At 36.5% G+C, this 12,405-nt stretch overlaps 1 protein-coding gene across 2 annotated transcripts in view; it reads right to left on the bottom strand.

The window, feature by feature from the left end:
• ctnnbl1 (catenin, beta like 1) overlaps positions 1-12,405 on the bottom strand; it is a 63,687-nt gene that overhangs the window by 27,639 nt on the left and 23,643 nt on the right. For both annotated transcript variants that reach the window (XM_014015368.1, XM_014015369.1), the window contains exons 11-13: positions 10,889-11,070; positions 3,078-3,175; positions 1,143-1,223 (exon numbers count right to left, since the gene is read on the bottom strand). In XM_014015368.1, coding sequence (XP_013870822.1) covers positions 1,143-1,223; positions 3,078-3,175; positions 10,889-11,070 — 361 coding nt within the window. The remainder of the gene's footprint in view (positions 1-1,142; positions 1,224-3,077; positions 3,176-10,888; positions 11,071-12,405) is intronic.

Raw genomic sequence — 12,405 nt, 5'->3', positions numbered from 1 at the left:
AAGGACAACTCAGTTGTAATATTTAATAGTTTGGGTTAAATTGTAGCATGATTCAACAGTGCTAAACTCTGTATACACTCCTGATCAAAATCTTAAGACCAGTCAAAAAAGTGCAAGACAATTCCCTGCTCAAAAGTTCTTGTCTCTTGCTCTGATTTCTTCTTTTAACATTGTGAAGCTCTACTTAGAACCTTCTTAAGATCCAATAGTGCAAAATGCAAATTCTTGCACTTTTTTGACTGGTCTTAAGATTTTGATCGTATAAGCTGGATTCTAGTGGTATTTTAGCTCGATTATGAAACGATTACCAGTTTAAAGATAAAACAGTGTTGATATGTCAGAGTCAAAACCACTGAATTTTATAAAAGAACATTTTTTTAAATAATTGCCAGCAGTCATTAACCAAGCTGCTCATAATAAACTACGTATATCCTCTGCGATCAGTTTTAAAAAGAGATTCTTATTTTGGAAAACCCTGCCGACGCTGCTAAATTTAAAACTAAATTTCAATTCTTGTGATTAAGTTAAAATTTGAGCCTTGGTTTTAAATGTCAGTTTAAATAATGTTATAAATAGACAYGTTGATAAAAAACTGTTTTAAAATCTGTTCACAGTGCAGAAAAAAGCTAACAAACTGATTTTAGGCAGAATAACTGTCAACATGTTCACTTTTTTTCCCATCTCCTCGTTCATATTTGTACAATAAAATGTAAAAAAATGTCTCGATGCAGCTCAATAATCCAGGGAAAAAAATGTAAAAAAATACTTTTAGAGATAAAAAGTTTCAATAAAGAACTCGTCCAGAGGACCTCAACTTTTTTTAAAGAACTAAATACTTTATTAAGTATTGTACTATTGTACTAGTATAATATACTAGATTTATTAGACAACATGTGATATTATTAAAAATTATGTCCACATGTGAAAAAGTTATTTTGTRTAAAATTCAAGTAAAAACAAAAGGATTTTTAGCATACATATTTAAAACCTCAGTGTTCCCCAAGACTCCATCACTGCAGTTGTTTCCATATGAAGGTAATATATTAAAAGGCGACAAAAAGAAAGGAAACGGGAGGAGGCGGAAGACAAATTGAGAGGGTCAGAAGGAGAGATAGAAGGAAGATGAAAGGAAAGATGCTTACATGTTTCTCTCCTTCGATCCTCTTGTCAGCCTGTTGTACAGCCTCCAGGTATTTAAAATACAACTCCATCAGTCGATCAACCTGAGGAGCGAATGAATAAGAGACACACAAAGGTGAGGTGAGAAAGGCAGCGGAGGAGAGAGCAAAGTGAAAATAAGGAAAATGCAGCAGGAAAAGGAGAGACTACAGAAGACAGAGTGAACAATAAAAGCAAATGCAGCCATGGATTCTGACATGTGGACTGTTTAAGGGCACTGAGAAATCTGTTTAGCACATTTTTGTACAATAAATTCTTTCTTTTCTCAACATTTTGGTACACATTATCAAATACTAACGATACGCAGATATGCACTACTGGTCAAAAGGTTTAGAACACCCTCATTTTTACAGTTTTTAATTTGAATGTCAAGCAGCTCAGATCCAAGCTTGAAAGGGTACAAAGGTACTTGGTGAACTGCCAGCAGTTAAAAAAAATGTAAGGTTATTTAAAACTGAAAGTCAATGTGTCTGTGAGTTCAGTTTCCTTCACAATGCACTCAAAAACTGGKGTAAATTCGAACAGGAAGAGGTGTGGCAGACCCACAACATCATCAGATGACAGGTTTCTCAGAGTCCGCAGCAAGAAGCGGCTCACAGCTCTCAGCTTTGAGCTAAGCTTAATGATGGGTTGWGTTGCAGCGAGAAAACCTTCTCTAGACAGCCTGGACCATGAAAAACCACCAATGGACCAGTGAAGACTGGAAGAAGGTGTTTGCGTTGACTGATTAATACAAATTTGTAATCAGCAGTCTTTTGTATGGTTTCTCAGCAGGGTTCCTACAGCTTAAGACAAGCTCAATTTAAGACTTTTAAAGATGTTTTAATGCCACTTCAAATGAAATTTATAACCAACTTCACAATAAACCAATTAAAAAATAAAAATAAAACAGCATCAGGTTTACCCAAATGTTTAAGATAAGATAAGATAAGATAAGATAAGATAAGATAAGATAAGATAAGATAAGATAAGATAAGATAAGATAAGATAAGATAAAACTTTATTGATCCCACCGTGGGGAAATTTGCACATTACTGCAGCTCAATACAGGAGAGGGTGAGAAGAATAAAGATATATAAAAGAAAACAAACATAAACAACCCCACAATATACACATGTGATATATAGTAATGTACATATACCAGTGCACATATACACACATATATAAAGACATATGCATATACATTTATATACATATATACACTGTATAGTACAGTACAAAACAAAAAACAACTAACTGCGAGAAGGATTTGGTAAACTATTTCAAGAAAAATGAAAACGTTACCAATTATTTAAATATTTGAGACAAATTACAATTATCCTAATTACAACGGACCACTGAAAGRTTGATTTAAGACTTTTTAAGGCTTTAGTTTTGGATTGATGGATTTAACGCCTTTTAAGACTTTTTAAAAATCCGTGGGAACCCTGCTCTGTGTGACAACTGCTAAACACAAAGGAAGAAGTGTGATGATGTGGGGCTGTCTTGCTGGATCCAGGGTTGGGTTTGTAAGAGGAAGAATGAGAGTGTTCTAAAACTTTTGACTGGTGGTGAACATTAGATAATTCAATTTCATGAATCACTTTTCACAGGAAAAGAAGCAGGTTCAAGGAGCTACCAACAGATTTATACACATCTGCAGGGCCTCTCATGCAGTTAAAAGTTAATTTTTTATGAGGGCACTTAGATTTAGAGAATAAGTTTTGATTCCAAGAACTGTAAAATACCTCGAAACCAAAACATATTGATAGTGGAATACTAAAACTTTATCAGGAAGGCTGAGCTGTAAATTGATCTGCTTTCTGTCATCCACGTGAAAACAAAAAAAAAAAATCTGAAGGAGGCAGGACATAAGATGAAAAACAGCAGCAAAAAACGAAACAAAAACGACAACTAACCTTCTCGCAGTCGTTTTCTGTGAACTTGTTCTGGAGTCTGGTTCTCTGCTGGGACTTGAGGTTTCTCAGCATGGAGGCGATGACGGAGCAGACGTGTTCTGAGGAGACGTTACAGCTATCAAAACAAGCCTACAAACTCTTACATCTTCAGATTTAGATTTTCATCAATTCAACGAAATAATTGCATCTCGCACGGACAAAAACCTGCGGGTCATGGGTTGGTTAATCATAACGCACAGGTGTGCTATGATTAACCAACCCATGACCCACAGGTTTTGATTCACAACAGAACTCATAAAACAAAACAAAAAAATCTGATTAAGTACTTGATCATTTGCAATTAGCTGCACACACAAGAGCCGACATCCTTGCAGAGAGAGTGCAGCTCAAGAGGAGAAGAAAATGTAAATGAATTTAAGAAATCAATGTAACTTTTGGGTGCATGCTGGAACGTGTGCAACAGTTCTGGATGTGGCGGAATTACATTTCTAACAGAGAGAGGAATTTGCCTGTGGCGGCTTCAGGGTCATTTAGCTGACAGAAGATCTGAAGACAAGGTAATTGWCTAAATGAGTGTTGCTAACAATGAGGGTCCTTTTTAAACCAATTCATGCAACACGAGATGGATCTTATTCACRCATCCTCTTCGTCACGCACTGTAAGAGCGACAGGGGACAATCACATCTTTCTCTAAGACATTGGATGAGAAATACACTGTACACACGAGGACAGAATGTGACATTGTAAAATCTCAGGATATACAGAGCGAAAGCAGAAAAATGTAATTGGACTTATCAACAAGAGGTCAATATTCTCTCTCAATGAGGCTTTGCAGTTGCTAAGCAACAAGAGTGCAGGAATCAATCCCGTTTCAGCGTTTTAAAAGGGGTCTTGTTTGCTGTCAGCTTCCTTTGTGCAATCCCCTCATGACCGCCAGCGTCTTTATTCACAAGACACGAGAGCTGAGGAAACTGAGGACTGTAACACCTGCCAGTGTCTGTTTTTCTGTTKTTTTTTTTTCCTTTCTTCAGGACATACAGACGACCATCAAGAGGAACACTGCGAGCAGGAAAAAGAGCAAAATAGGCAGTGAAATAATTTGGCAGAGGAGAACGTTCCACCAAAAGATGTAACAAATTTCCAACGCTAATTACACATTCATCATTCACGTTCAGCTTATTCAAATAACTGAAGATCTGAAACATTTTTACCTCAGTTTAATTTTTATTGACTGAGTTCTAAAATATTTAAAGCCAAAGCAAATGTTTTGCATATTTTGTTTTTCTCAATGTCAAATTATTGATAAATACAGTATGTAAAACCAGGAGGCACAATCCTTTTTAATCATTATGGTTTATTTTGAACTGCAAAACATATTTGTAAATCTTTAAACATTTAGAACGTATCTTTTTTTCCTCTAATGGAGGTTCTCTTAGGAGTTTTTTCAGTGACAAGATAAGGAAATTTAAGATAAGGTTTGAATTAAAGTTGTGCTTTTAGAGGTAAACATAGTGTGAATGCAAGAATCTCCATCTTAAGTACGCAAAACTAACGACAACTCTGACCTTTTTATTTTTATAATTTAGGAATTCTTTGTGCAAACTTTATGCAACAATTTCAGTGTTTGAAACACACCTTAATTTTTGTACTGCACCTTTTCCACAGTATTTTTTTTATATACATATGTTTGACTACTTTAAGAAAATTTAGAAAGTCTCATTCAGACTGATGCCATGGACCAAAAGAAGCAAGATGCCCTGATGTGAACAAACAACCRAACCATCTGCCAGAACACTCCTGGAAACTCACACAAATCTGAAAATTCAGAAGAACAGATAATGTTTGAGGCTCTTTTTGCTTGACACTAAGTGACAAGCTCATTAACAAMGGTTATAAAACATGAAACCTGGTTGAATATCAAGCAGGTATAGTCAAAGTGTCCCCTTACTTTAAATGTAGACAAACTTATTCCCCGTGCGGAGAGACAGGAAGCCTAACTGCCATTTCCGAAAGAACACTACTTTATCAACTTGATCCAACTGGTAATTGATGTCACCACCTCCGAGCCCTGCCCAGGGGGCTATTGATCCCCGGCTGTGGAGCGTTTTCTCCAAAGGGCTTAAAACTAAACAGAGACCGCTCCTTTGAGATTTGTGAAAAGGTGGAAGCAGGATTGCATTGTGGGTACCAGAAAGAGGGCAAGGTTAAATAAAACAGCTTCCTCGCCTATTTGTCTTGGGCAGACATGCAATCAATACATGTGTTTAAAATGCTGCTTCAGATTTGAATATTGGACAAAAATACAGAAATAAAAAAGGTCTACTTTTTTATTTTTGGGGGAAAAATAAAACTTTTACTTTGAAATTGTGTGATTGCCAAGAAAATAATGAAATTATTGATGGCTATGGATTTAAAAAAAACACCTTAAAATACATTACTGAATACACAAAACTAGAAATCTATTAGCATCATATTTTAGTTTTAATGTTAAGATCATTTCTTTATTAGGTGGACATCTGCATAAAATAAAATAATCAATAAATAGATGCACAATAAAAGTTATGTTCAATAGTTTTCTTGTTGCTTTTTCAGAGTCTGTGTATTTTCTGCATCGATTCAAGACTAAAACACAAGAATTTGCCAACAGTGCAGGAAGCAAATCAAGTCACCTTTTATACAAAATAATCTCACTTTTAAAATATTAGATTTAAAGTGAAATTATGAAAGAGCAATATCCAAAAACCAGTGGAGTTTACAATTACCTCTTGAATCAGTCAAATCAAACAGCACCAAACAGCTTTGATTAAATATGTATTGTGCTTGAATCATGCCTCTTATCCACCATTCAGATAGTCATCAAACAGAGAAATGAACACCCCTGTTCAGGATTTCTGCTAGGATCTTTCAATCTACACTTTTTTTGCTCAAAATAAGAACATGCATAAAAATAACTTCATAAATTCACAACTGGTGACAGATTGTCATTGGATTTTGCACGTGTCAAAATATATGTAAGAAATCCTTCCATCACTTTGAACTACTTCACAGGAGTAAAGAAAGTCTTCAGATCTTCTCAGAATTACTTTTTTAAAGTAATCGTAAATATTTCAAYGCTTGTTTCATTTATCCTTTATTAATCTTTCACCATTTGCTTCATCTGTGCTGCAGGAGATTTAAAGCACCAAGTTAACACTGCAAATAACCGTGAGATAGGCCTGGATTTATCCCCTAATTGGAGGCTGAAAGCAGTCTAGTTTAGACCTGAACAACAGAGGAGCAGACAGGTGGTACTAATTTGGCCTGAATGTGCTGTGCCCTGGGGAAAGCAATCAGCCTCTCAGCACTACAGGTTGGTTATCCAGAAGTTAAGAGCGTCTGTGTTCTCTGCGTAAAGAAGCAAGACTAGTCTACATTGGTGGTTGAGCTAGGGTTGGGCAATATTGGCAAAAAAATTAATCATGATTAATTGTGGTATTTAGCTGATAACGATTAATTTGAYGATTAATCCCCTGGAGTCCCTGGACACCCTTATGTCCTGGTCTCATGACCAATTTAGTGGGAAAGATTTGCTCTTCATTCAAATCTGTTCCAAGTTGTGTCAGAATTACAGACTTCAGGCTATACATCAAATTTTAATTTGTGTTGATAGATAAATAAATTACACAAYTTTTTTTTAAATGCTCGTCATATTTGAAGCAGAGAGGAGCACCAATCAGTCTGCCAGGCAGCATTAATCGCATTAATCGTCAAGTGCCAAAARATAATCGATTAATGTTTTTCTGACGATTACTTGCACACGATACGATTATGCCCAACCCTAGGTTGAGCCATGGCAGTTAGTGCCAAACCTTGGAAAAAAACAACAACAAATGTCAGGGTTTCCCTACTGGGCTTAAGCAGCAGAAAATGAAYGCAAGGATGGATGCATTCCCTTATAAATCATGCACACTTAATAAAAAAAAAACTTGCATAAACTACAAATAACCCATGAGTCTCTCTTCTCTTCTCTCTCGGACATTACGTCAGAAATGACGACGAATACTGGTGGTGATGACTAGCATGGATTTGGTCAGTAAGACTAGCCGCCAATGCGAAGGACCTTGAGCAGATGTTACATTTGTATGGCACATCGTCTACATCTGGGTTTTTATGCCAGAGACGGGCTTGTTGGATACTATGTGCCCGGTTGGTCTCAAAAAGCTCAACTCCCTTTCATCTCGCCTCTCTAAAATGGGTGGTTTTGCACTTGTAACTGAAAATTTTCAGCAGCAATGCCACACTTCTTGAGGGAGTCTTTTAGGTAGTCCTTGAACTGCTTCCTGGTCCTTCCAACTCAGCGTTCACCGTAGGTGAGCTCACCAGAGAAARGCTGTTTGGGCATCCTAAGATCACTCATGCGCACAAGATGGTCTGATCATTGTAGTTGTTTTCTAATGATCGTGCTTTCCACCGACTGGCATTTAAATCTCTGTATACTTCAAGGTTTGATACTTTTTCCTCCCAGGAAATGTTGAACAGCTTCCYGAGACAGTGTTGCTGAACGGCCTCGAGTTGTTGAATGTGGCAGCGGTATGTTGTCCAGCACTCCACTCCATAGAGGAGGGTACTTAAGACAACGGCGTGGTATACAGCAACTTTTGTGACAGAAGTTATGATCTGGCTTTTCCATTCCCTATCTTGCAAGCTTCTGAAAGATGCACTGGCTTTTGCGATGCGGTTTTGAATCACTTTATCCAGCTGCCCATTGTTCGGCAGGATGCTCCCTAGATGCACAAAGGCGTCCGTGTTCTTCGGATACTTGCCATCAAAAGATACCACTGAATTGATGTATTGTGTATCACGTCGGGGCTTGTGAAGTATAACAGTTTACTTGGTACTAACGCAAAGGCCAAACTGCTTCAAGGCATCAGAGAAGCTGTTTACCAAGAGCTGCAGACCTTCCTAGCTTTGCGAGAAAATGACAGTCAAACTACAAATAACCCATGAGTAAGGCTGAGCTAATAAACTTGTCCTACCACTAAGGGAAATGTTGCTTAAAAGTGCTCTCCCTGTACCTTCCTGAGTAGAATATGAAGTGTTTTTTTTATTTAGACATACGTATGCCACGTCATATTTTATTAAAGTTTATAGAGATTAAATATAATCAATCCTCACAGGGGGGTAAAGTATAAGCTTGAACAAAAAGGCAATTAGATGCATCTTTGCACAAAGATCTAACAACAAATATTGCCTTCTAAAGTACACTAATACCAGGATTACACAGCACGACTGTTTAAACAAAGATCACGTCAAAGTTTGTAGCATCTAAAATGTTACTAAGTTCAATCTGTATCAAAGATGTTCAGAGCTGGGACGAAAATTTACACAAAAAGATGCATCTGGTTGCCTAATTTTGATAGAATTTTGTAAGGAGATGGATTTGTAGGAGATTCACTGCTGGAGATACACAYCAGCTCCCAATAAAAATTGCAAACCCCATTTGGAAAAGCAGGGAAATAAACTGGATGGAATGGTGTCAAACATTCAGTGGTGCATTGAAACTTTCAAAACTTATTTGTTAAAAAGGGAAGACAATAAAATAAACATATCAGCCAAAAAAAGCACATGGTTTAAATTTGCTATTAAACTGCAGCGATTTCTGTTTGTTTATTTGTAAGAGAAGCACGATTTGCTTTAATAAGGACATTCAACAAAGCAGTAGAAGCATACAATGTGACATTTTTTCTAATACAGGTCTCTTTACGCCTGTATGCCTTACTCATTACTTGTTTTAGTGCATTCATTAGAGAAATAAGGGTCACGATTTGAACATATGCAGCACTGGAAGACATTTGTGTGGCATTCAAATTATATTAAGTACAAAGGCCTTAGTTGCATCTCTGCTTTTTTGTGTGTTCACTCTGAACTAACACATTATACAAACATGCATGCACATAAACACGAAGGGGGCAAACAAAGAATCACTTTTCCGAGCCAGACTTGGGAGATGCAGCTAGGACTATTGTGCCGCGCCATGTAAATTAGTTGTTTACTTCTGTTCCCTCTAACACTTGCTCGCATCATTAGCCACCTAAATATTACAACCGGCTGGCACCAATTTCCATCACACAATCTCATTTCTGTGGTAATGACAAAGTACGTACACCAATAAACCGAGACCCCAAAACAAGAGGCAGAGTTGTGACAAGAATACTCACGAGCAGAGAAATGTAATTTGTTGTTCGGATTGTTTTTACCCTTTCTTTTTCTTATTTTCCTTTTGCTTTCTGTTCTATTAATTATGCCCTTCTTTTTGTTAATCTGTCTGGGTAATCTGTAGTCATTTGGGCTGTGTCAGTTTCAGAAAGAATTTTTTTGGGGATCAATCTTTGCACTGAGGTTTAATTGTCAGGATTAAGTGAATGAACATAAAAAAGAAAGGACAACAGAGGGAAGGTCAGAAAGGTCCCTACTTCCTAATTAGTTTTGTTTGAAGCATATGATTGTTAATTAATCTTCAGAGTTCTTGTGTTATTCAGAAGAACCACTTGAATGATGTTTTTTTCAATTAGTCTTCTTACAGCAAGGGATAGCTCACTAAATAAGACATATTTATATACAGGATGGACAAATAAGTAGCCATACTATAGAAAATTCTACACAGGATACAATTTTAAACACACTAAATARAAAACTAGCAATCATTAAAAGGATTTTGCCTGTTGCATTTCATGCTAGATTTTTTTTTTCCGTGTCACTTCAGTACAGTTCCTAACAATTTGATGGCTTCCTCTAGTTCGTGATACRTTCAATTTCTTTTTCTTTTTATTTGTTGAGTATGATATTATCTTACTCATGAGATTTTTTTAGACRTGTTAATTACCTGACATGTCGCACATTTGGACAAGTTAGTTCAAGTTGCCCAGCAGAGCACGCTAAATTGCCACATTTTTTAAAGTCTTTTTTTTTCCCGCACTGCCCTGCAAGCTGTTTTAATACAGGACAGCAGCGCAGGAAGCTTTCACTGCAAGGAAGGGTTATCTTGCACACTTTTCCTTTAGCTGCTTAAAAGGTTCAAAGGTTAATTTATCAAGTCTCTGGGCGATAAGCGGAACACAATGGCAGACAATTTGTTCTCCTCTGCAGCGCTGAAAAACCTCATCACACTCATGAAACTTAATTAACAGACAGAAACAGGGAGGTGTTTCAAATGTTGAACCAAAGCCAACAAACAGTAATCAAAGAAATGGAAAAAGATTCTGTTTTTCATCTGTTTTTCCCCCTCCCCCGTGTTATTTCATTTTCCAGTTTATGACATGGACCTACGTCTCTGTTCTCCTGTCTTTCCATCTTCGACTCTTGTTTGCTCTTTCCATCTCTCACTCAGAGACAAGAGAGGTTAGAGAGCACGGACAGGAAAATCAATCAAGATTGGATTGATAGTGTAAACTGACAGTCTGAAGRGGCAGCAAACTGATACATGAGCAGAGCAGGACTGAGTGTTTCTGCAGAAAACAGGGTGTGACCACACAGTGTGGAAAAATACAAGCAGAAAAAACATTTTGAATAACTTATCTATTCTGTTATTTAAATGAATATTTTCTATTCATAAAATATTGAAGGTCCTGCAAAGTGTGAAGAAATTAGAGACGGCTCAAAACTTTTGCTCAGTACTTTATATATCATAAAATATAGAGATGATAGATTTAAGAACCATTACTGTTTTGCCCTGCGAGTCATACCATTTGAAGGGGTCAAACCTTCGCGGCTGACTGCAGCCCTTGTAAAAAAAATCGTATTACTTTTGCCTCGTGCTGTAATTACTGACTGACCTTCGTGTTCTTTCTCTGAAGTGCCGGTTTTCTTCATCTTTTTGGGGGTTTTCATGAAAAGTGGAAAGATGGTCCGCAAGCCCAGAATGTCCACAAATTTATGGCAGTTATCTGCTCCCTCTGGTCCAATCATTGCATGGTCCAGGACTTTCAGAGCACTGGTGCGAGACATTTTCTTCTCTCTACAGGGAGGGCAAAAAAAAAAAAAGATCAACATACAGTATATCAAGAACTGCACTTTTAAAGCCAACCCAGAAAAGGGTTAACTGTGGCTAAGTCAGCTGGAATACATCTCAAAAGTTTTGTTGAACTGGTAATAAAACTATTATTTTATATATCTAACTTTAGAAAAAAAACTTTCGTAAACTTTCATTTTTTTTTATAACAAAACAACTTGTATTTATTGTCATCAACAACAATTTGTTGGAGAAATATGTAATGGTATAATGTACAAATTGCTGCTCAAACCTTTTTAAAAGGTAAAAAATGTTTTTTTTTCTTTTTTGTATGTTTTTTGTTTTTGTAATTTGAAGATTTTTGATTGAATTTATTTATTTGAGAAAAAGGGGCAGATATAAGATTTTTTCTTCTTCTGCTACCTTTTATTTAATTTATGATTTGTATTTTTATTATATATTGAATTTGTTGTTTTTAAAAAAATGAGTAAAACTTAATAAAAGTAATAACAATGACTCAACCAATCACAATCCTGCCAACCTGTTCTCTGTCAAAAATATTTTTACTCACAAAGCAGCTCAAATATTAAAGACAGACAAAAAATACAAAATATTTATCAATGTACTCACCATATTTTTGTCACAGGTAAACATTTTGAACCATAATTTAAACACTTTTTCATCTTATTAGGTTTAGGAAGCACTTTATGATGTTCCTTAGTCATTTGTTTCTCTAGAGGGTTTAATACTTTATAATATGATTTTAATATCTGACAAACAAATGTTCTGCAAGACAAATATTCGCCTGTTTCTTATCAAAGAATTCTCATAATATGGGAATTCAACCTTTTCTTCCCGTGTTTATATTCCCCCCTCTAGCATAGACCTTCTGTTAGGAAATGTAGCTGTCTGTCTGAGTGTCATTTCCTTCATTTCCACCAATGACAGACGACAGTGTTTATCTCAGAGGAGGGACACATATTTCAGGCAGTTGTGTCTGCTTCCGCAGACAGACACATTGTATTTGATGGACGGCTGGGGAGGACAAGTAGGAGTGATATGCAGTGTACTTTCCAAAGGGAAACGAAGGCAATTTGGTCTGCAGACAGCAAACGTAACTCAACATCTTGGTCTTGGGAACTAACCCGTGAAGTGAACGGAGGGTCACGTTTGATGGATCCCAACAAGACAACGCAAGTAGGTTTGTTTTAGAGTCCATTCAAGATCAGTGGTTTCCATGTTGTCTTATAACATCAAGTTTGTGGTCTTGAGATGATGGAAAAAAATTGGATTAAGAAAGAATAGGATTTAGAAAAAGAAAGCAAGCAGAATATATATATA

This window comes from Austrofundulus limnaeus, unplaced genomic scaffold (genome assembly GCF_001266775.1).
Source record: "Austrofundulus limnaeus strain Quisiro unplaced genomic scaffold, Austrofundulus_limnaeus-1.0 Scaffold128, whole genome shotgun sequence".
Taxonomy (NCBI): Eukaryota; Metazoa; Chordata; class Actinopteri; order Cyprinodontiformes; family Rivulidae; genus Austrofundulus; species Austrofundulus limnaeus.
Note: the sequence above shows the minus strand (reverse complement) of the source record. Positions and strands in the feature narration are given on the sequence as shown.